The sequence below is a fragment of the Aquarana catesbeiana genome, linkage group LG08, assembly GCF_042186555.1.
Source record: "Aquarana catesbeiana isolate 2022-GZ linkage group LG08, ASM4218655v1, whole genome shotgun sequence".
Taxonomy (NCBI): Eukaryota; Metazoa; Chordata; class Amphibia; order Anura; family Ranidae; genus Aquarana; species Aquarana catesbeiana.
The window spans coordinates 177,335,762-177,356,652 of record NC_133331.1 but is presented as its reverse complement, the minus strand read 5'-3'; the positions used below and the strand labels follow the sequence as shown (position 1 = coordinate 177,356,652).

The 20,891-nt window shown below is 44.3% G+C and overlaps 1 protein-coding gene across 1 annotated transcript in view; it reads right to left on the bottom strand.

Annotated features, from left to right (window-relative positions):
* Positions 1–20,891, bottom strand: part of LOC141105317 (steroidogenic acute regulatory protein, mitochondrial-like) — a 45,240-nt gene that overhangs the window by 15,364 nt on the left and 8,985 nt on the right. The window contains exons 3-4 of the mRNA XM_073595190.1: positions 10,138–10,271; positions 5,250–5,408 (exon numbers count right to left, since the gene is read on the bottom strand). Coding sequence (XP_073451291.1) covers positions 5,250–5,408; positions 10,138–10,271 — 293 coding nt within the window. The remainder of the gene's footprint in view (positions 1–5,249; positions 5,409–10,137; positions 10,272–20,891) is intronic.

The following is a 20,891-nucleotide window of genomic DNA, read 5'->3' as shown; positions in this document are numbered from 1 at the left end:
CTCGGATAGGGATCTGGCAGTGGCGTCACTAGGGTTGGTGTCACCCGGTGCTGAAAAAATTGGTGTCAGCCCCCTCCCCCCCACCCTCCACCAAATATAGCCCCCCTCAATACAGACCCCCCTCCACTAACTACAGATCCCGCAGTATAGATCCCCCTCCCTCAGTATAGATTACCCTCACTAAGAACAGACCTCCACCCTCAGTGCAGACCCCCACATCAGTACAGACACCCCCCCATCAGTATAGACCTCCAACCTCAGTGCAGACCCCACATCAGTATAGACCTCCAACCTCAGTGCAGACCCCCCCATCAGGGTAGAATCCACCCTCTTAGTGCAGACCCCCCCATCAGTATAGAATCCCCCTTAGTGCAGACCCCCACAGTTTAGAAACCCCCCTTAGTGCAGACCCCCCATCAGTATAGGCACCCCTTTAGTGCAGACCCCCCCCATCAGTATAGAATCACCCCCTTAGTGCAGACCCCCCATCAGTATAGAATCCCCCCTTAGTGCAGACCCCCATCAGTATAGAATCCCCCTTAGTACAGACCCCCCGTCAGTATAGAATCCCCCCTTAGTGCAGACCCCCATCAGTATAGAATCCCCCCTTAGTGCGGCCCCCCATCAGTATATACAGTAACCTCCCCTTAGTGCAGACCCCCATCAGTATATAAGCTCCCCTTAGTGCAGACCTCCCATCAGTATAGAATACCCCCTTAGTGTAGACCCCCCATCAATATAGACACCCCTCTTAGTGCAGACCCCCATCAGTATAGAATCTCCCCCTTAGTGCAGACCCCCATCAGTATAGAATTCCCCTTAGTGTTGGCCTCCCATCAGTATAAGCACCCCTCTCCCCTCCCATAGCGCCCCCCCTGCACATGTCCATCTACTAATCTACTTAGAGTGTACAGACCTCAGAACAGCATGGCTGCGAAGGTATACACACAGAGGTGTGTGTCACTCGGGCTCCTCCACCTCACTGGATGTGAACAGAGGAGGAGAATTTTGGGTGGGGGGGGCACGCCAACATTTAAAAGACTAAACCTGAAGGAACCCCACGCCTTTTTTTTTTCTATTTTTTTTTTTTACATTCAGCTTTCAGCAGGTAGTCCACTGACAGCTGTTTACTCATCGGTTGTTAAGGACACGGCGGCCGGCTTCCTGGCCCCCTCTTTAGCAACCAGCTATATACAGTGTGTTTACAGTGCGTTTAAAGAGAAAAAAAAAGCGTAAAAACGCAAAATGCATGAAAACTGCATTCAAAAACACATAACAAATGCGGGTTTAAAAACGCAAAACAAATTGCAAAATGTGCCTGTAAAACGCATCGAGCACAGCTGCATAGATGTGAACCTAGACTAAAGGTAGTTTGTTTAGGCTGTTATACTGGAGCACCAGCTTTTCCTTGCATGTATTCAGCTTTGAAGGTGAATGGAAGCCTGTTCAGCCTGAGCACCCAGCCTGGAGCCTTGGAATCCAGTGGGGGGCTGCTTCAACTGTTGCTAAATGCAGTCACCGCATCTAAGTTCTGGTAAGCTGCAATTTAATAAATGTTTGCTTTTGTGTTTAATACCACTTTAAGTTATTAAAGACTGGAGTCTCCTGTTCCTACTCTAAGGGGTTGATTTACTAAAACTGGAGAGTGCAAACTCTGGTGCAGCTGTGCATGGTGGCCAATCGGCTTCTTTTTTTTTTTTTACGTAAAGATTTTATTAAAGATTTTAACAGACAATACAGAAAATACCAGTATAAAAGGACATGGCTCCAAGTACAGTACAGACCAAAGTTACATATAAATGACGTAGCCAACAAGGATCTCCTTGTATAGATTGCAAATAACATTCCTGACATGAAAATACCTAAAGTGCACCTTGAGATATCAATGCATTGCCAGTTTTGTGTGGCCAATCAGCTTCTAACTTCAGCTTGTTCAATTAAGCTTTGACAAAAAAAACATAAAACAAGAAGCGGATTGGTTTCTATGCACAACTGCACCAGATTTTGCAGTCTCTGCTGGTCTTCCTCACCCATGTTCATAGGCCCCTATTCTGACATGCATTAAACCACAGATGTCAGATGTTAGATGCAAAACAGTTAGGATTGGGGTCTGATTCACCTGAAGCAAAAAACAGATCCTCCCATTTATGACCAGACAAATTCATACTGAATAGAAATTCTATGCTAAATTAGGTTTAATGTTAAAAAATGTAAAGTAATGATGAGCCGAACACCCCCCTGTTCGGTTCGCACCAGAACATGCGAACAGGCAAAAAATTTGTTTGAACACGCAAACACCGGTAAAGTCTATGGGACTCGAACATGAATAATCAAAAGTGCTAATTTTAAAGGCTTATATGCAAGTTATTGTCATAAAAAGTGTTTGGGGACCTGGGTCCTGCCCCAGGGGACATGGATAAATGCAAAAAAAAGTTTTAAAAACGGCAGTTTTTTTGGGAGCAGTGATTTTAATAATGCTTAAAGTGAAACAATAAAAGTGTAATATTTCTTTAAATTTCGTACCGGGGGGGGGGGGGTGTCTATAGTATGCCTGTAAAGGGGCGCATTTTTCCCGTGTTTAGAACAGTCTGACAGCAAAAATGACATTTCAAAGGAAAAAAGTCATTTAAAACTACTCGCGGCTATTAATGAATTGTCGGTCTGACAATACACATAAAAGTTAATTGAAAAAAAAAAACGGCATGGGAATTCCCCACAGGGGAACCCCCAAACCAAAATTTTGAAAAAAAATGGCGTGGGGGGTCCCGCTAAATTCCATACCAGGCCCTTCAGGGATGGTATGGATATTAAGGGGAACCCGGGCAAAATTAAAAAAAAAAAATGGCGTGGGGGTCCCCCCAAAAATCCATACCAGACCCTTATCCGAGCACGCAACCTGGCAGGCTGCAGGAAAAGAGAGGGGGACGAGAGAGCGCCCCCTCTCCTGAACTGCACCAGGCCACATGCCCTCAACATTGGCAGGGTGCTTTGGGGTAGCCCCCCAAAGCACCTTGTCCCCATGTTGATGGGGACAAGGGCCTCATCCCCACAACCCTTGCCCGGTGGTTGTGGGGGTCTGCGGGCGGGGGGCTTATCGGAATCTGGAAGCCCCCTTTAACAAGGGGACCCCCAGATCCCGTCCTCCCTGTGTGAAATGGTAAGGGGGTACAAAAGTACCCCTACCATTTCACAAAAAAAGTGTTAAAAATGACAAGAGACAGTTTTTGACAATTCCTTTATTTAAAGTCTTCTTTCTTCTATCTTCTTTCTTCTATCTTCTTTCTTCTATCTTCCTTCGGTTTCCTCCTCCATCTTCTTCTTCTTCTGGTTCTTCTTGTTCTTCCTCCGGTGTTCTCGTCCGGCATCTTCCTCCGTGGCGTCTTCTTCCCTTCTTCTCGGGCCGCTATGATGGGAGGCTCCCGCTGTGTGACGATTCTCGTCTTCTGACGGTTCTTAAATAACGGAGGGTGGGGCCACCCGGTGACCCCGCCCCCCTCTGATGCACGGGGACTTGACGGGGACTTCCCTGTGGCATTCCCCATGATGTCAGAGGGGGGCGGGGTCACCCCAAACACTTTTTATGACAATACCATGCATATAAGCCTTTAAAATTAGCATTTTGATTTCTCCCATAGACTGTTAAAGGGTGTTCCACGGCTCTCAAATTTGCCGCGAACACCCCAAATTGTTCGTTGCTTGGTGAACTGGCGAACAGCCGATGTTCGAGTCGAACATGAGTTTGACTCAAACTTGAAGCTCATCCCTACTCAGCAATGGCATGCATTGCCAAGCTGCTGCAAGCAAAGTCTGAAGAATATTAGCATGCATAAAAGAGGGGATTTACTCCAGAGATAAAACAATAATTCTGCCACTCTACAAGACTCTGGTCTGGCCACATCTTGGGTATGCCGTCCAGTTCTGTTCACCAGTCCTCAGGAAGGTTGTGCTTGAACTGGAGAGAGCCCAGAGAAGGGCAACAGAGCTAATAAAGGGACTGGAGGACCTCAGTTATGGGGAAAGACTACAAGCACTTAACGTATTCTCTCTGGAAAAGAGACGCTTGAGAGGGGATATGATAGCAATATACAAATACCTTATTGGTGGCCCAGCATAGGAAAAGGAGCTTAAAAAGACACGCGGCCATTCATTGCACCTGAAGGAGAAGCGGTTTAACCTTAAATGGTTCTTTACTGTCAGAGCCATGAGGATTTGGATTCAAACAAGGATGATGCCGCTCCAGGTGAGCAGTCACTACAGTCTGGATGCGCTGGGTGCAAGTCACGGCTCGCCACCTATGATCAATAGGAAGAAAAGAACGGCTGCACACCACACGAACGTTCCAACAATTTTATTCCAAAAATAACAAAGACAGAGTGTCCGAACCCAGGAGGTGATTTGTGTGTTTCACAATGACCTCAGTGCTTCTTCAAACCAGAAGAAGGTTTGAAGAAGCACTGAGGTCAGTGTGAAATGCACGTGCCACCTCCTGGGTTCAGACACTCTGTCTTTGTTGGCTGTCATTTGCTATTTTTGGTATAAAATTGTTGGAACGTTCCTGTGGTGTGCAGCCGTTCGTTTCTTCCTAGTGAGGATCTGGAACTCCCTTCCACAAGCAGTGGTATCAGCAGGGAGTGTCGCTAGTTTCCAAAGACTTTTAGACGGGCATCTTAACGATTGCAACATACATGGATATGGGATTTAATATTGATGTAAACTCACACACACACCACAGGTTGAACTGGATGGATTGGTGTTTTTATTCAACTTTCACAACTATGTAACTATGTACTGCAAGTATTCACATTGAAACAGCTGCCAGGTGGTGCCAAATGTCACATAATAGAATGCATACAATTCAATCTCAGACCCTTTTGCATAGCTGTATGTGAAAGGACGTGAGCCATTACAAGCACAGGGGGAGGAGGTTTATGGGAATATAAACTGTCATTATGTAGAAAAGAGATGTCTGGATTTTATTGTCAAGAATAGAAAACCATAGATACCCATAGACTGAAATAAAAAATCATTTTATCTGTAGAAAATATTAATGAGGCTTGTATGGTAATGATGTATTACATCAACCTATGAGAAAACTGAGTTGCATGTTCATAGCTCAATATATTAACCACAGAATACACATTTAAAATAAAAGTACATGCAGGGCTATTGTTTTCATTGAAAAATATGGAACTGGGACAATGGGTAGAATTTGTTGGTATGGACAGATCAGATATCATGAACATTATTACCTGCACTTTACTGATATTTGGGTTCCACTGGTCGATGTGTTCAAGTTTTTCAAATAGCTGAGTGTAGATGTGTTCTGGTGGGGAGTCAATTACAGCTTCTGCACGAAATACTTTTCCTATCTTTGGGAATGATTTACTGAGAATCCAATCTTCATTCTTCTGTATAAATGAATTGCCACATTATTAGCAATCTTTAAGTTGGCCCTGATAACTTGAACTTGAACATACATAACAATGATGCAAAGCTTACATAATAAAGTAGCATTTATAATTTCTATAGTTAAAACACACCTGGCAAATGCAATATAAATTTTTATGTGAAAGGAAGCTAAACGATAATCCTAAAGTTACTGTAACATGGTAACGTGTCCCTGCACTAAAGCACTACCAAACACTAAAATTGGTTCTAAAGGCAAAAGTTTTTTACTTTAATGTATTCTCTGCATTAAAGCGGAACTTAACCCAAAGAGGGAACTAACACTTAAGGCCTCCTTCCCCCCTCCTCTATCCCATTTGGCTTTTTTTTTTTTGGCAGGGGTGGAGCGGGTACCCAGTTTTGACAGGTACCCACTCGCCTAGGCGATCTGAGTGGAAGTTCTCCTTTCCTCCTCTCTTCCTGCACATGTCACAGGTCCCAAAAGACTATGGGGCAATGCACAGCAAGGCTTGTCCATACGCAGTGGCTTGCGGCTTCACAGCAAGGTGCCCACAGTTAGGATGCCAGCGCTGGTGATCGAAGATGGTCTCTGCTGCCCCCTCGGGGATTTTGGGACAGGTAAGCGCTGGGTTGTGGGACAGGTAAGTGTCTGTTTATTAAAAGTCAGCAGCTACTGTTTTTGTAACTGCTGACTTTAAATTTTTCACAAAAACGAGGTAAAAATAAAACTCTCCAATGTCTGTGCCTCCCCTCCCACCTAAACACTCACCTGTCACCTCTCTTGATCCAACGATGTCCCTGCTGGCAGCCCTGATCTTCTTTCCTCCTGCATTCACAGGACACAGAGGCAGCAGCAAGAGCCATTGGCTCCCGCTGCTGTCAATCAAATCCTGTGAGGAAGAAGCAGGGGGCAGGGCCCAGCTACACTGTGTGTGTCTATGGATGCAAGGGAGTGAGCCTGCACAAGTGCCCCCATAGCACACAGCTTGCTATGGGCGAACTCGGAAGAGAGGAGGAGCAAAGAGCAGCAACGGGGGACCCCAAAAGAGGATGTTCGGGAGCGCTCTGTACTATTGCACAGAACAGGTAAGTATAACATGTTTATTATTGTAATTTAAAAAAACCTAAAGGTTTGACCTAAGCCCTGGCTCACATGTATATAGTCCCTGCATCTTTTTTTTAAAGCGGAGCCTGGCCGACCACCATTTCCCCCCACCCCCATTTTTATTTTTTTTGGCCCTGCTTACCTGAAGGTGGTATTTGCACATTTCAGATACTTACCTATCCAGTGGATCCAGCGTTGTCCTGCAACCGCTTTGTCCTGCGGCACCATGTTCTTTCTGAAGTCACTGAGAGGCCCACCAGCTCTTCCAAGTTCAGCAGGTTGGCCTCTCGATGATGTGCTGATAGGCCCACACCCTCCTCCTTTCCTTGAATGAAAGGCTATGTCTCCTGGGAAATGTGACGTGCATATACCCGGAGCTACAGTGGGCAGTGTGCGCTTCATTTGCCTTAGGCAAAGAAGGCGGGGCTGGGCATTTAAACAAAAAAACAAATTAAAAAAACAGTGTTATACTTCTGCAGGATGGGTGGAGTGCAAGGAATGTGTAGAAGAGGGTAAAGATCTGCTTTAAACACGGCTGCACGGAAATCGCTTAGTGCTTTTGCACCATGCGATTGCCGTGTGCGGGAAACTGCACCGCATTTTTCAGTGCCTGTGGGTGCTATTAAGAATTAATGGCACCCCTGCAAGTTTTCTGTGCAGCACCACATTTTCTGTGTGTCTGCATGCGGTTGTGAGAATGTATGCGATTTACATCCACTCCCGTACCTGCATATATGTGAGCATAGCCTAACTGCTAAACTAACATTACTTTACCTTAAGCTCTTCTTTGCACAGTCACCTAGATCTATACATTGGTCCTATACCCTGAAATCCCAAAGTGCGCACACTGAATCCTTACAATATTGAGAAGGACTGAAAGTATCTGCTGCAGGAAAATACCTATATACTAATAAATATCTTTTAGCTTTCAGCATTAATGCAGCATTATCATAAGAACTTGTATGTACAAGCATGTATTGGTCTGCCTGAATTAATGCATCCAAAGAATGTATACATCATTTTAAAAAAGTGTAAAGCCAGCAGTCCTTATCTGTATACTTTTTCCAGGTCATTGACTCAAATTATTAAAGTCAGCAACTGCGGCCTCCATTTTTTCCTAAAGACAGGTTTCCTTTAAGGTGGAATCAACTACATCTGTTGTAAAGTTGTTTGACCAAACAGGGGATGCTACACTGACCGTGCCCATCATTTCTATGCCTGAGAAGGCTGCAGTACTCATTAGGTATAGAACACAAGAATACCCACAGTGCCACCCAAGAACATGTATAGTTTAGACACCTTGTCATATTAAGGGATCTATGTATAAAAAAACTTAATGTGCGAACGTGTCAATCATGCGCACAGGCCCAATGCATCTTTAAATTTGCATATACTTTTATTTCCAATGATGGTCAGCACCATTTAGTGGCAATAATGCAGTATTTTGTCTGATGCGGTATTTCAGAAAAAAATGCATTATTGTCACTAGATGGAAATAATGAACCTAGGAAATAAACATATTAACCATTTTAATACAGGGCATTTTCACACTCTTCCCGCCCAGGCCATTTTGCAGCTTTCAGCAATGTCACACTTTGAATGACAATTGCGCAGTCATGCAACACTGTACCCAAATACATTTTTGATAATTTTCTTCACATAAATAGAGCTTTCTCTTAGTGCTATTTAATCACTGCTGGGTTTTTTTATTTTTTACTGATGTGCGCTGATGAAGCTGCACTTATGGGCACTGATTAGGTGGCACTGATGGGGAGGCACTAATATGCCACACTTATGGGCACTGATAGGTGGCACTGATATGCAGCACTGATGGGTGGCACTGATGGGCACTGCTGGGGCTTTACAGTAATCAGGGCACTAATGATCAGTGCCCTGATTACCTGTTCTGGTGCCCCCTGCGAGGATATGCCACTGATCGACTCTCATCGGCACACACTCTGGCAGTGTGATGCGATGAGAGACGATTATCGGCATCTCCGTGTTTACAAGTGACCGGCTGCAATTGGATACAGCCGATCACATGGTTAAAGAGCCGTGTCATTGGCTCTTTACAGAGATCGGGGTCGCGCCATGTCCTAGGAACATGGCGTGGCCGCGATTGTTGCTCGTGAGTGGCTGTTCTGGGGCGATTTCGTCCCAGAACGTGGGCCGCACCGCTCCTCTGTCATTTGGCGGTAGGCGGGCAGCAATTGATTAAGAGTAGGTAAACTGGGATTTTTTTAAAATTTTTTTTTGTTCCCTGCAAAGTAAAGGCATAATGTGCTAGTATGCGTCGCATACTAGCACATTATGTGACACTTACCTGCAACGAAGCCTGCGCTGTCCCCACTGAAGGCCGCATCCATCTTCGCCTGCCTTCCTTCCGGGGCTGCAGACTCTGGCTCTGTTACTGGCCGGAGCTGCGTGACGTCACTCCCGCGCATGTGCGTGGGTGCCGCCAGTTAGGGCACGCGCTTCTAAAGAAACGGCAAGGATGGCCGTTCCTTCAGAGTGCATGCGCCGATGACATCTTCGGTGTAGTATACAGTAAATATCTCCTAAACGGTGCACGTTTAGGAGATATTTACAGTACCTATAGGTAAGCCTTATTCTAGGCTTACCTATAGGTACAAAGTACACAGGAAGGTTTACCACATCCTTAAGCAAATTACCATGAAGATTTATTGCGCCTGTGCATACTAGAACATTATGTGACACTTACCTGCAAACGAAGCCTGCGCTGTCCCCACTGAAGGCCACGTCCATCTTCGCCCGCCTTCCTTCTGGGGCTGCAGACTCCGGCTCTGTGACTGGCCGGAGCCGCGTGACATCACTCCCGCGCATGTGCGTGGGAGTTGCTGGTCACGGCACACACTTCTACAGAAACGGCAGGGGCAGCCGTTCCTTCAGAGCACATGCGCCGATGACATCTTCAGCACAGTATACAGTAAATATCTCCTAAACGGTGCATTTTTAGGAGATATTTACAGTACCTATAGGTAAGCCTTATTCTAGGCTTACCTATAGGTACAAAGTACACAGGAAGGTTTACCACATCTTTAAAGTGGGGGTCCACCTAAACCGCCAAAAAAAATATATAAATATTAAAAACCAGCAGCTACAAATACTGCAGCTGCTGACTTTTAATAAATGGCCACTTACCTGTCCCAGGGTCCAGCGATGTTGGCAGGCGACGCCAAGAACCCGCTCGGTTCTCGGCAGCTGCCACTGCCATCCTAGGTGAGGGAATCAGGAAGTGAAGCGTTGCGGCTTCACTTCCCGGTTCCCTACTGCGCATGCGCGAGTCGCGCTGCGCATCGTAACTGGTCCCCGCTATCTCCTGGGAGCTGTGTGTTTCCCAGAAGACAGCACGGAGGGACAGGAAGAGGCATAGACTCCCATGCCGGAAGTGGGTCTTAGACAGGTATCTGCACCCCCCTCTCCCCTGAAAGGTGCCAAATGTGACACCGGAGGGGGGGAGGGTTCCGAAAAGCAGAAGCTCCATTTTTGTGTGGAACTCCACTTTAAGCAAATTACCGTGAAGATTTATTGCGCCTGTGCAAATGATTGACACTTCCACGCAGCAAATTTTTTATGCATAGGTGTTAGATAAGAAGTGCACTTACCTGTTCAGTCTGCCAGCCTTCCTGTTGCAGCATTGACTTTGCCTTGTGAAGCGTTTCTTTAATTTGATTTAAATAAAACATATCTCTGCTAGAAAGCACTGCAGTCGTTTCAAGGTTGGGATTGGCATTAATTCCTATATAAACACAAACAAGTTTCATCAACCTAATATATACTCCTAAATTTGTTTACAGTTACCTTACATATATAATTATAGCAAGCATTGACCAGCAGTGTATAACTGAAGAAGTTACTTACGATTAAAATTGCACTTCATATAAATAATCTAAAAATTTAGACTGTTAGTTGCAGTGTAATGCCCTGTACACACGGTCGGATTTTCCTACGGAAAATGTGTGATAGGACCTTGTTGTCGGAAATTCCGACCGTGTGTAGGCTCCATCACACATTTTCCATCGGAATTTCCGACACACAAAGTTTGAGAGCAGGCTATAAAATTTTCCGACAACAAAATCTGTTGTTGGAAATTCTGATCGTGTGTACACAAATCCGACACACAAAGTGCCACGCATGCTTAGAATAAATAAAGAGATGAAAGCTATTGGCTACTGCCCTGTTTATAGTCCCGATGTATGTGTTTTACGTCAACGCGTTTAGAACGATCGGATTTTCCGACAACTTTGTGTGACCGTGTGTATGCAAGACAAGTTTGAGCCAACATCCGTTGGAAAAAATCCTACGATTTGGTTGTCGGAATGTCCGATCAATGTGTACAGGGCATTACAGTTCTGCAAAGTACAATGAAGTCTCTTGATCAGTTGATTTTTGACTCTCCGTGTAGGAAAATTTGTACCTATACCTCATGTCCGTGTTTTTATAATTTTATAATGATTACAAATGGCAGGAGTTGGGCTTTAAAGTGTTACTAAACCAACAACAGTAAAATCAGTCTGTATATGCAGCATAGCATGCTTGTTATACTCACTGTGGAACTTAAGGGGTTAATCCTCTGCATTGTGTAAAAAGGCTATTTTATCCTGTATGCACAGATCACCCCCCTCCTGCACTGTCTATCTTGGGAAGGCCAGCTAACACAGGCAGAGTAGCCAACCTGCACATGCTCAGTTGTGTCTTTTATGCTGGAGAGAACATTTACTTGTTCTCAGAGCTAGCCAGGTCACATGATATTGACATCACACATGGGGGGGTGTATACAGGCTGCAGTGGAAAACTCCTCCTACCTGAACTCTCAGCACTAGAGAGACTGTGCAGTTTATCATGTAACTGTGATATACAGATCATACAAAAAGGCATATAGTGGTAGTATTTTAATGTAAAAAGAAAATGTATAAGCTGTGGGCACTATGGGAGGATGGATGAACTATTTTCATATTACTGGGTTTAGTAACACTTTAAGAATTATTATGTATACAAGGACACAACCTGTTTGGTTCTACAGTATCTCACAAAAGTGAGTACACCCCTCACATTTTTGTAAATATTTTATTCTATCTTTTCATGTGACAACACTGAAGAAATTACACTTTGCTACAATGTAAAGTAGTGAGTGTACAGCTTGTATAACAGTGTAAATTTGCTATCCCCTCAAAATAACTCAACACACAGCCATTAATGTCTAAACCGCTGGCAACATAAGTGAGTACACCCCTAAGTGATAATGTCCAAATTGGGCTGAAAGTATCAATGTTTTGTGTGGCCACCATTATTTTCCAGCACTGCCTTAACCCTCTTGGGCATGGAGTTCACCAGAGCTTCACAGGTTGCCACTGGAGTCCTCTTCCACTCCTCCATGACGACATCACGAGCTGGTGGATATTAGAGACCTTGCGCTCCTCCACCTTCCGTTTGAGGATGCCCCACAGATGCTCATTAGGGTTTAGCTCTGGAGATATGCTTGGCCAGTCCATCACCTTTACCCTCAGCTTCTTTAGCATCCAGTGGTTGTCTTGGAGGTGTGTTTGGGGTTGTTATGTTGGAATACTGCCCTGTGGCCCAGTCTCCGAAGGGAGGGGATCATGTTCTGCTTCGGTATGTCACAGTACATGTCGGCATTCATGGTTCCCACAATGAACTGTAGCTCCCCAGTGCCGGCAGCACTTATGTAACCCCAGACCATAACACTCCCACCACCATGCTTGACTGTAGGCAAGACACATTTGTCTTTGCACTCCTCACTTGGTTGCCGCCACACACGCTTGACACCATCTGAACCAAATAAGTTTATCCTGGTCTCATTAGACCACAGGACATGGTTCCAGTAATCCCTGTCCTTAGTCTGCTTGTCTTCAGCAAACTGTTTGCGAGCTTTCTTGTGCATCATCTTTAGAAGAGACTTCCTTCTGGGACGACAGCCATGCAGACCAATTTGATGCAGTGTGCGGCGTATGGTCTGAGCACTGACAGGCTGACCCCCACCCCTTTAACATCTGCAGCAATGCTGGCAGCACTTATATGTCTATTTCCCAAAGACAACCTCTGAATATGACGCTGAGCATGTGCACTCAACTCCTTTGGTCGACCATGGCGAGGCCTGTTCTGAGTGGAACCTGTCCCGTTAAACCGCTGTATGGTCTTGGCCACCGTGCTGCAGCTCAGTTTCAGGGTCTTGGCAATCTTCTTATAGCCTAGGCCATCTTTATGTAGAGCAACAATTCTTTTTTTCAGATCCTCAGAGAGTTCTTTGCCATGAGGTGCCATGCTAAACTTCCAGTGACCAGTATGAGAGGGTAAGAGCGATAACACCAAATTTAACACACCTGCTCCCCATTCACACCTGAGACCTTGTAACGCTAATGAGTCACATGACACCAGGGAGGGAACATGGCTAATTGTGCCCAATTTGGACATTTTCACTTAGGGGTGTACTCACTTTTGTTGCCAGCGGTTTAGACGTTAATGGCTGTGTGTTGGGTTATTTTGAGGGGACAGCAAATTTACACTGTTATACAAGCTGTACAATCACTACTTCACATTGTAGCAAAGTGTCATTTCTTCAGTGTTGTCACATGAAAAGGTATAATAAAATATTTACAAAAATGTGATGGGTGTACTCACTTTTGTGAGATACTGTAAATATTTTTCATCCAGGCACACATATAATATTCCAGTCCACCCGGGTCCCTAATCCAATCAAGGAGGTCGAGGACAGGGCTGGGACAAGGGGTGGTCAGAAGGGACGGCTACCTTGGGTGCAGCGTGTATTGTATGGATGGGGGCACCGCAAGTTCCTTCTACTATAAGGCTGACAGCAGTAGTGACAGCGGCATCACTACTTTTGTCAGCCAAGCATTGGAAGCAGCATAGAGAGGAGAGAGTCAGGAGGAGGTGCAGGCTGTGCTCTCTCTCCCCTCCTCATCATAAGCTACATAATAAAGGGGAGGGGGCACAATTTGGCATCTTTGCCCTGGGCACTGGATGATCTTGTCCTGGGACTGGTGAAGGGGAATCACTTTTGTTGCCTGTGTGTAATACAGAACATGTATTTTCATACATACTAGGGATGAGCCGAACACCCCCCTGTTCAGTTCACACTAGAACTTGCGAACAGGCAAAAAATTTGTTCGAACACGCGAACACCGTTAAAGTCTATGGGACACGAACATGAATAATCACATGAAGTACCCCCCTTACCATTTCACACAGGGGGGAGGGCCGGGATCTGGGGGCCCCCTTGTTAAAGGGGGCTTCCAGATTCCGATAAGCCCCCCCGCCCGCAGACACCCACAACCACCGGCCAGGGTTGTGGGAATGAGGCCCTTGTCCTCATCAACATGGGGACAAGGTGTTTTGAGGGGCTACCCCAAAGCACCCTCCCAATGTTGAGGGCATGTGGCCTGGTACGGTTCGGGGGGGTGCTCTCTCGTCCCCCCCCTCTTTTCCTGCGGCCTGCCAGGTTGCATGCTCGAATAAGGGTCTGGTATGGATTTTTGGGGGGACCCCATGCCGTTTTTTTCTTAATTTTGGCGCAGGGTTCCCCTTAAAATCCATACCAGACCTGAAGGGTCTGGTATAGATTTTGAAGGGGACCCCACGCCATTTTTTTTTTAAATTCTGGCCGGGGTTCCCCTTAAGATCCATACCAGACCTGAAGGGCCTGGTATGGAATTTAGGGGACCCCCCCCACGTCATTTTTTTTTTTTAATTTTGGTTCGGGGTTCCCCTGTGGGGAATTCCCATGCCGTTTTTATGTGTATTGTCGGACCGGCAATTCATTAATAGCCGCGAGTAGTTTAAATTACTTTTTTTCCTTTGAAATGTCATTTTGCTATCAGACTGTTCTAAACACGGTAAACATGCGCCCCTTTACAGGCATACTATAGACACCCCCCAGGTACGAAATTTAAAGGCATATTACACTTTTATTGTTTCACTTTAAGCATTATTAAAATCACTGCTCCCGAAAAAAACGGACGTTTTTAAAACTTTTTTTTGCATTGATCCATGTCCCCTGGGGCAGGACCCAGGTCCCCAAACACTTTTTATGACAATAACTTGCATATAAGCCTTTAAAATTAGCACTTTTGATTTCTCCCATGGACTTTTAAAGGGTGTTCCGCGGCATTCAAATTTGCCGCGAACACCCCAAATTGTTCGCTGTTCGGCGAACTTGAGTTTGACTGGAACTCGAAGCTCCTAATACATACCTTCAGGAGGGTGGGACACTGACCTCTTATCATGATACTAGTAAGAACAGCACACACCATTAATGGGCCTGTTTTCTCCAAAATTTGGCCCAGACTGCCTTATCACACAGTGGCATGGCCTTGCCCTGCCATAATATATACTTATACTGTATATTCTACAGAGAAACATCATACAGGGTACACACCGCTCAAGGCTCAAGGCTGACCTGCATGAGATCTCATGCTGCTGGATGTGTCTGTGTGCCAGCCCGGTCCGTAACCACAATCAAGGAACGTGAAAAAGAAGGGTGGCGGCACTCCAATGTACAAACAGTAGACTTCTTTATTGCTTCTTTATTGCTCACTCCATAAAGATAAAAAGACAGACATACACGGCTCTTGGAACATCAGTACAGTTTACATGTTCCAAGAGCCGTGCATTCCTGTCTTTTTATCTTTATGAAGCGAGCAATAAAGAAGCAATAAAGAAGTCTGCTGTTTGTACATTGGAGTGCCACCATCTTCTTTTTCAAATATACTCCCCGCCCCATGCGGTGTTATTTTGTGTATTTTGAGCCCATGTTGTTTGTTTCCTGTTTTTGTGATTGACCTTTGACCCTCTCAGTTGTAAAGTCCCCTGTCCCTTTTGTGGGCGGTAAAGCATGAGGTGGAGAGTATAAAGTGTCAAATGTGGCATTGGAGGGGGGAGGATGCAAACAAGCAGAACTTCCCCTTTTGGGTGAAGTTATGCTTTAATGTATGAAAATGAAAGAAGTACAGCTCTTTTGGTTGTACTTCTGTGGATCACAGGATTGCAGTGCTTTCTGCACTCCTGTGACACATTTTCAGCTGACAGCAGAGTCGGTCCAGTCTGGGGAAAGATCCCAACTTTAAAGTCAGGATCCACCCAGATCCCTGAACCAGCACCTGGCTCCGTCTCTCAGCGGGCCGCTGAGAGCCTGAGCCAGCCACTCCTGCTGCATGCACAGCCCGGCACTCCAGTAAGTGGAGTCACTGCTCTCTGCTCACAGTGAACTGAGTCTTCAGTGGTCGCTCAATTCTCACCCTTAGAGCCGATGGGGGACAGATGCAGCATCGGTCCGATGCTGCATCCACCTAGATATATATGATTCAAAAAACAAAAACTTCTCTTTTAAAAGTGTATTCCAAGTCATCAGTGCTTGCATTAGTCCTTTTTCAGTTATTGCAACGAGGTGGCCCAATCAAACAAAAAGACATCCCAATGTATTCAACAGACAGCCCAATTCAGAAAAGAGACATCCCTCCCCGAATATTCAGCAAAGAGATGGCCCAATCCAGCAAAGAGACATCCCAATCCAGTAAAGAGACAGTCCAATCCTGCAAAGAGACGTCCCTATATATTCAACAAAGAGACAGCCCAATCCAGCAAAGAGACAGCCCAATCCAGCAGAGACATCTCCATATATACAGCAAAGAGACACCCCCATAAAGATATTTTTAATAAAAGATGGCACATTTAACACACAGCCAGATCCTTCTACACATACATAAACAGTGATATTCACAATATATGGAAAGGCGCTAAATATAACAATATTTAAAGTGCCCACATATAAAAAATATGTATGAATCTAAACTAACATAATGTTAATATGGAGGCATAGAGGAGACTCTGGGCACCGTGATCTGCAGGCAGTAGCAATTTAAAAAAAACTTTCCTTAGCCAAGCGGACTGTTTCTTCATTTTCGGGTGCCAGTGTAATAATATCCTGTGCCAGACAAGTACATTACAGTCCCGGCCTCTTCTATATCTATCCGCCAGGTAGGCCTGGACTGGTACTGGTACTTGTCTGGCACAGGATATTACTGCACTGGCACCCAAAAATGAAGAAACAGTCTGCTTGGCTAAGGAAAGTTTTTTGAGTCAAACACTGGCTTCCATGAAATCTCCGTCACTCCATCAGGTGATTGATCGGCTCGTACATATGGGAAGCATTAAAACTCCTTATGGTGTAGTATAAACAACTATTTTATTAAAATGAACGCAGAGACTTACAATTTAAAATCTGGCATTCAGCAAGATCTGAGACCAAGGGTTTACACACACACACACACGGCCCATGCTTGCCATATGTGCGAGCCGATCAATCACCTGATGGAGATTTCATGAAGGCCAGTGTTTGACTCATTGCCTGATATTCTCTGTATTAAGGTGAGTGGCCATTGCACTTATTGGTGGAGTTTACTCATTTCCCTGGATTAAGCACCTGACTGCATGAGCAATATTTCTACCACTGGATTCCAAATATACGTTATAGCACTGTCACTTAGAACTGTGCTCTCTTGACACCTATTTGCACTGGACTATCACTTACCACACTTTTATGGTCACCTTTGGTCATTATTTGACACTTTATTTGTGTTGCATTTTCCTTCACTGGATTTTGTTTATTATTGTTTATGGTGATCACCTATGATTGTTTTTTTTTCACTTGGCATATTGACATTATGTTTGTTTAGATTCATACATATTTTTATATGTGAGCACTTTTATAATTGTTTTATTTTGAAACAGATTTAGCGCCTTTCCATATATTGAACCTTAAAAATCCTGGAGCAGAACCAGTTGGCCAAGCAGAAACTGGTTCTGCTCACTTGTTAATTGAGTTTCACTTTAAATACCCACTCATGTACAGCGGAAAATAAATAATCAGGAATTTGCTTTTTACATAATTGGATAATTGAATTGAATATTCACTCAGTTTATTGTGTTACTCTGCTTAGGCTGGCCCATACATTATGCAGAAGAGATTCTAGGCACTGCGTTCTGCAGGCTTTAGCAATTAAAAAAAACTTTCCATAGCCAAGCGGACTGTTTCTTAATTTTCGGGTGCCAGTGTAGTAATATCCTGTGCCAGACAAGTATATGACAATCCCAGCCTGCCTGGCGGATTGATAAGGAAAAGGCAGGGACTGTAATGTACTCGTCCAACACAGAATATTACTACACCAGCACTCGAAATTGAAGAAACAGTCCACTTGGCTAAGGAAAGTTGTTTTTAAAATTCCTACTGCCTGCAGATCGCAGTGCCCAGAGTCTCCTCTCTGCCTCCGCCCACCCTCTTCTTTCCCTGCTGAATTGGCCGGGCTGGACCTGGAAAGTAGTAGGAAAACTTTGCCCCGCACAGCAGCCAAAGCAGCCTGGGGGGGGCTCCAGCCATGGTAGGCCCCTCGGGATGCCCGGGCCCCCTACATGTATACAGGCCAGCATGCTCCCGAATAGTGTCAGATAGCCAGCGTTGAGGCATTGCACGTCAGGTCACACAATTTCTGCACTGGACTTTGCCTAGCGTCAATCATGTTCATTTATTTTCTACTTTTGTGAGCATTCATTCTGTCATTTTACAAGTTTTTACAATAAAATTTCCGGCAATGCACTAGGCGTGTTTTCTTTTTAGTTTTCTACTGGCTTTCCTGATCTGAAGAACGCTGTGCAAGGTGAGCATTTCTGACAGATGTCCTCTTGTTACTAACTATAGCCTGTTGTGTCACAAGACTTTTGGGCAGTACTCTAAGCGCTGGGAGTCATTGTGTATTTTGCACCATGGAAATTGTTTAAAAATGAATTTCAGGAAGCAATGTGGTTTAGATCGATTTTCAATTTTGGCCTCTCAAAACTGGGAACCAAATGTCCTCATGTGTGTAAGACAAGGGTAGGGCCAATAAAAGTTGCGGCCATCTGAATTAAAGTTACTTATCTTGGGTTAATGCACTCCACTACTGTACCATATATCATTATGTAAGCTTGTATATAGTAAAAAAACTTATTGATATGCTATGTACAGTGGTGTATTTGCCCCCTTTCTGATTTTTATTTATTTTGCATATTTGTCACACTTAAATGACTCAGATCATCAGTAAATTTTATTATTACACAAAGATAATCTTAGTAAATACAAAATGCAGTTTTTAAATGATGGCTTCATTTATTAAGGCAAAAAAGCTGTCCAAACCTGCCTAGCTTTATGTAAAAAGGTAATTGCCCTCTAAACCTAATAACAGGTTGTGCTACCCTTGATGGAAAAAACTGCAATCAAGCATTTGCGATAACTGGCAATGAGTCTTTCACAGTGCTGAGGAGCAATTTTGGCCCACTCTTCTTTGAAGAATTGTTTTAATTCAGCCACATTGGAAGGTTTTCCAGCATGAACGGCCTGTGTAAGGTCATGATACAGCATCTTAATTGGATTTAAGGCTTTGACTAGGCCACTCCAAAACCTACATTTTAATTTGTTTAAGCCATTTGAAGGTGGACTTGCTGTTGTGTTTTGGATCATTGTCCTGCTGCATAACCCAAGTGCACTTGAGGTTGAGGTCACAAACTGATGGCTGGACATTCTCCTTTAGGATTTTCTGGTAGAGCTCAGAATTCATGGTTCCATCAATTATGCTAAGTCGTCCAGGTCCTGAAGCTGCAAAGCAGCCCCAGACCATCACGCTACCACCACCACCATGTCTGACTGTTGGTATGACGGTTCTTGTTATAAAATTCTTTATTAGTTTTATGCCAGATGTAACGGTACGCACACCTTCCAAAAAGTACAATTTTTGTCTCATCAGTCCACAGAATATTTGCCTAAAAGTCTTGGGGATAATCACTATGTTTTTTGGTAAATGTGAGATGAGCCTTTGTGTTCTTTTTGGTCAGCAGTGGCTTTGGCCTCGGAACTCTCCCATGGATGCCATTTTTGCCCAGTCTCTTTCTTAATGTTGAAACATGAACACTGATCTTACTTCAGGCAATTTAGGCCTGAAGTTCTTTAGATGTTGTCCTGGGTTCTTTTATGAACTCCTGGATGAGTCGTCTTTGTGCTCTTGGAGTAATTTTTGTAGGCCAGCCACTCCTGGGAAGGTTCACCGCTGTTCCAAGTTATCTCCATTTGTGGATAATAGCTCTCCCCGTAGTTCACTGGAGTTCCAAAGCCTTAGATATGGCTTTAAAACCCTTCCTAGACCAATACATGTACATTACTTTATACATTACTGTTTCTAATCTGTTCTTGAATGTTTTTTAGATTGTGGCAGGATGCGTGGCTTTTTGTGATCTGTTAGCTTGCTTCACTTTGCCAGACAGCTTCTATTTATGTGATTTCTTGGTTCAACCGTTCTGGCAGTAATCAGGCCTGGGTGTGGCAAGTGAAATGTAACTCAGCTTTCCAAAAAATTGTGGTTAATCACAGTTCATTCATGATTCAGCATGGAAGGGGGCAATTACTTTTTCACATAGGGCCAAGCAGGTTTGAACAGCTTTTTTCCCTTAAAGCGGAGTTCCACCCAAAAGTGGAACTTCCGCTCATCTGTTTCCTCCCCTCCTCCGGTGTCACAATTGGCACCTTTCAGGGTGGAGGGGGGACAAGATACCTGTCTTTGACAGGTATCCTTTCCCACTTTCGGGAGCCTCAGCCGTGGCTATTGACACCACGGCTGTGGCTCCCTCCTCCTCCCTCCTCCTTCCCCTGTCCCCTGGCCAGTAGGAGAGAGGAGCGAGCCTCGCTGATGCGCAGTAGGGTTCTCAGCGTGAATCTTGGATTTACTCGGGTTATCTTTGTGTAATATTAACATTTGTTTGATGATCTGAATCATTAAAGTGTGAGAATATGCAAAAAAAATAAAAAATCAGGAAGAGGGCAAATACTTTTTCACACAAATGTAAGTACTTCATGGTTAATTTCCCCAGTCTGTGCAGTGATCTGAAATTTACTATGTACAGTTAAACTATGTATAGCACATGTATTGCATAATTTTCTAGTGCAAAGCCCAAACCCTGTATACATTTTAGTGTAATGTTTGTGAATATGACCATTGGCAGCAAAGCAAATCAGTTCCAGCGTTCCTTATTGCATAATTCAAGTCCTTCTGCCTAAAAGAAAAAAAAAAAAAAATTGCAGCCAAAATTTTGAAGCGGTTAATACACGTGTAAATTACCTTTAATAACCCTATGCATAAACATGAAATGTTGTTACTGAAGGGTTTAGCCAATTCTCCTTTCAACTGTAATTTTAAATGAAGAAAAAACAGGGCTCCAGATAGTAATTTTATTTTCTGCTTGGCCAACTGGTTCTGCTCCAGGATTTTTAAGCTCTTCAATTCACTATGATGGAAATCGAAAG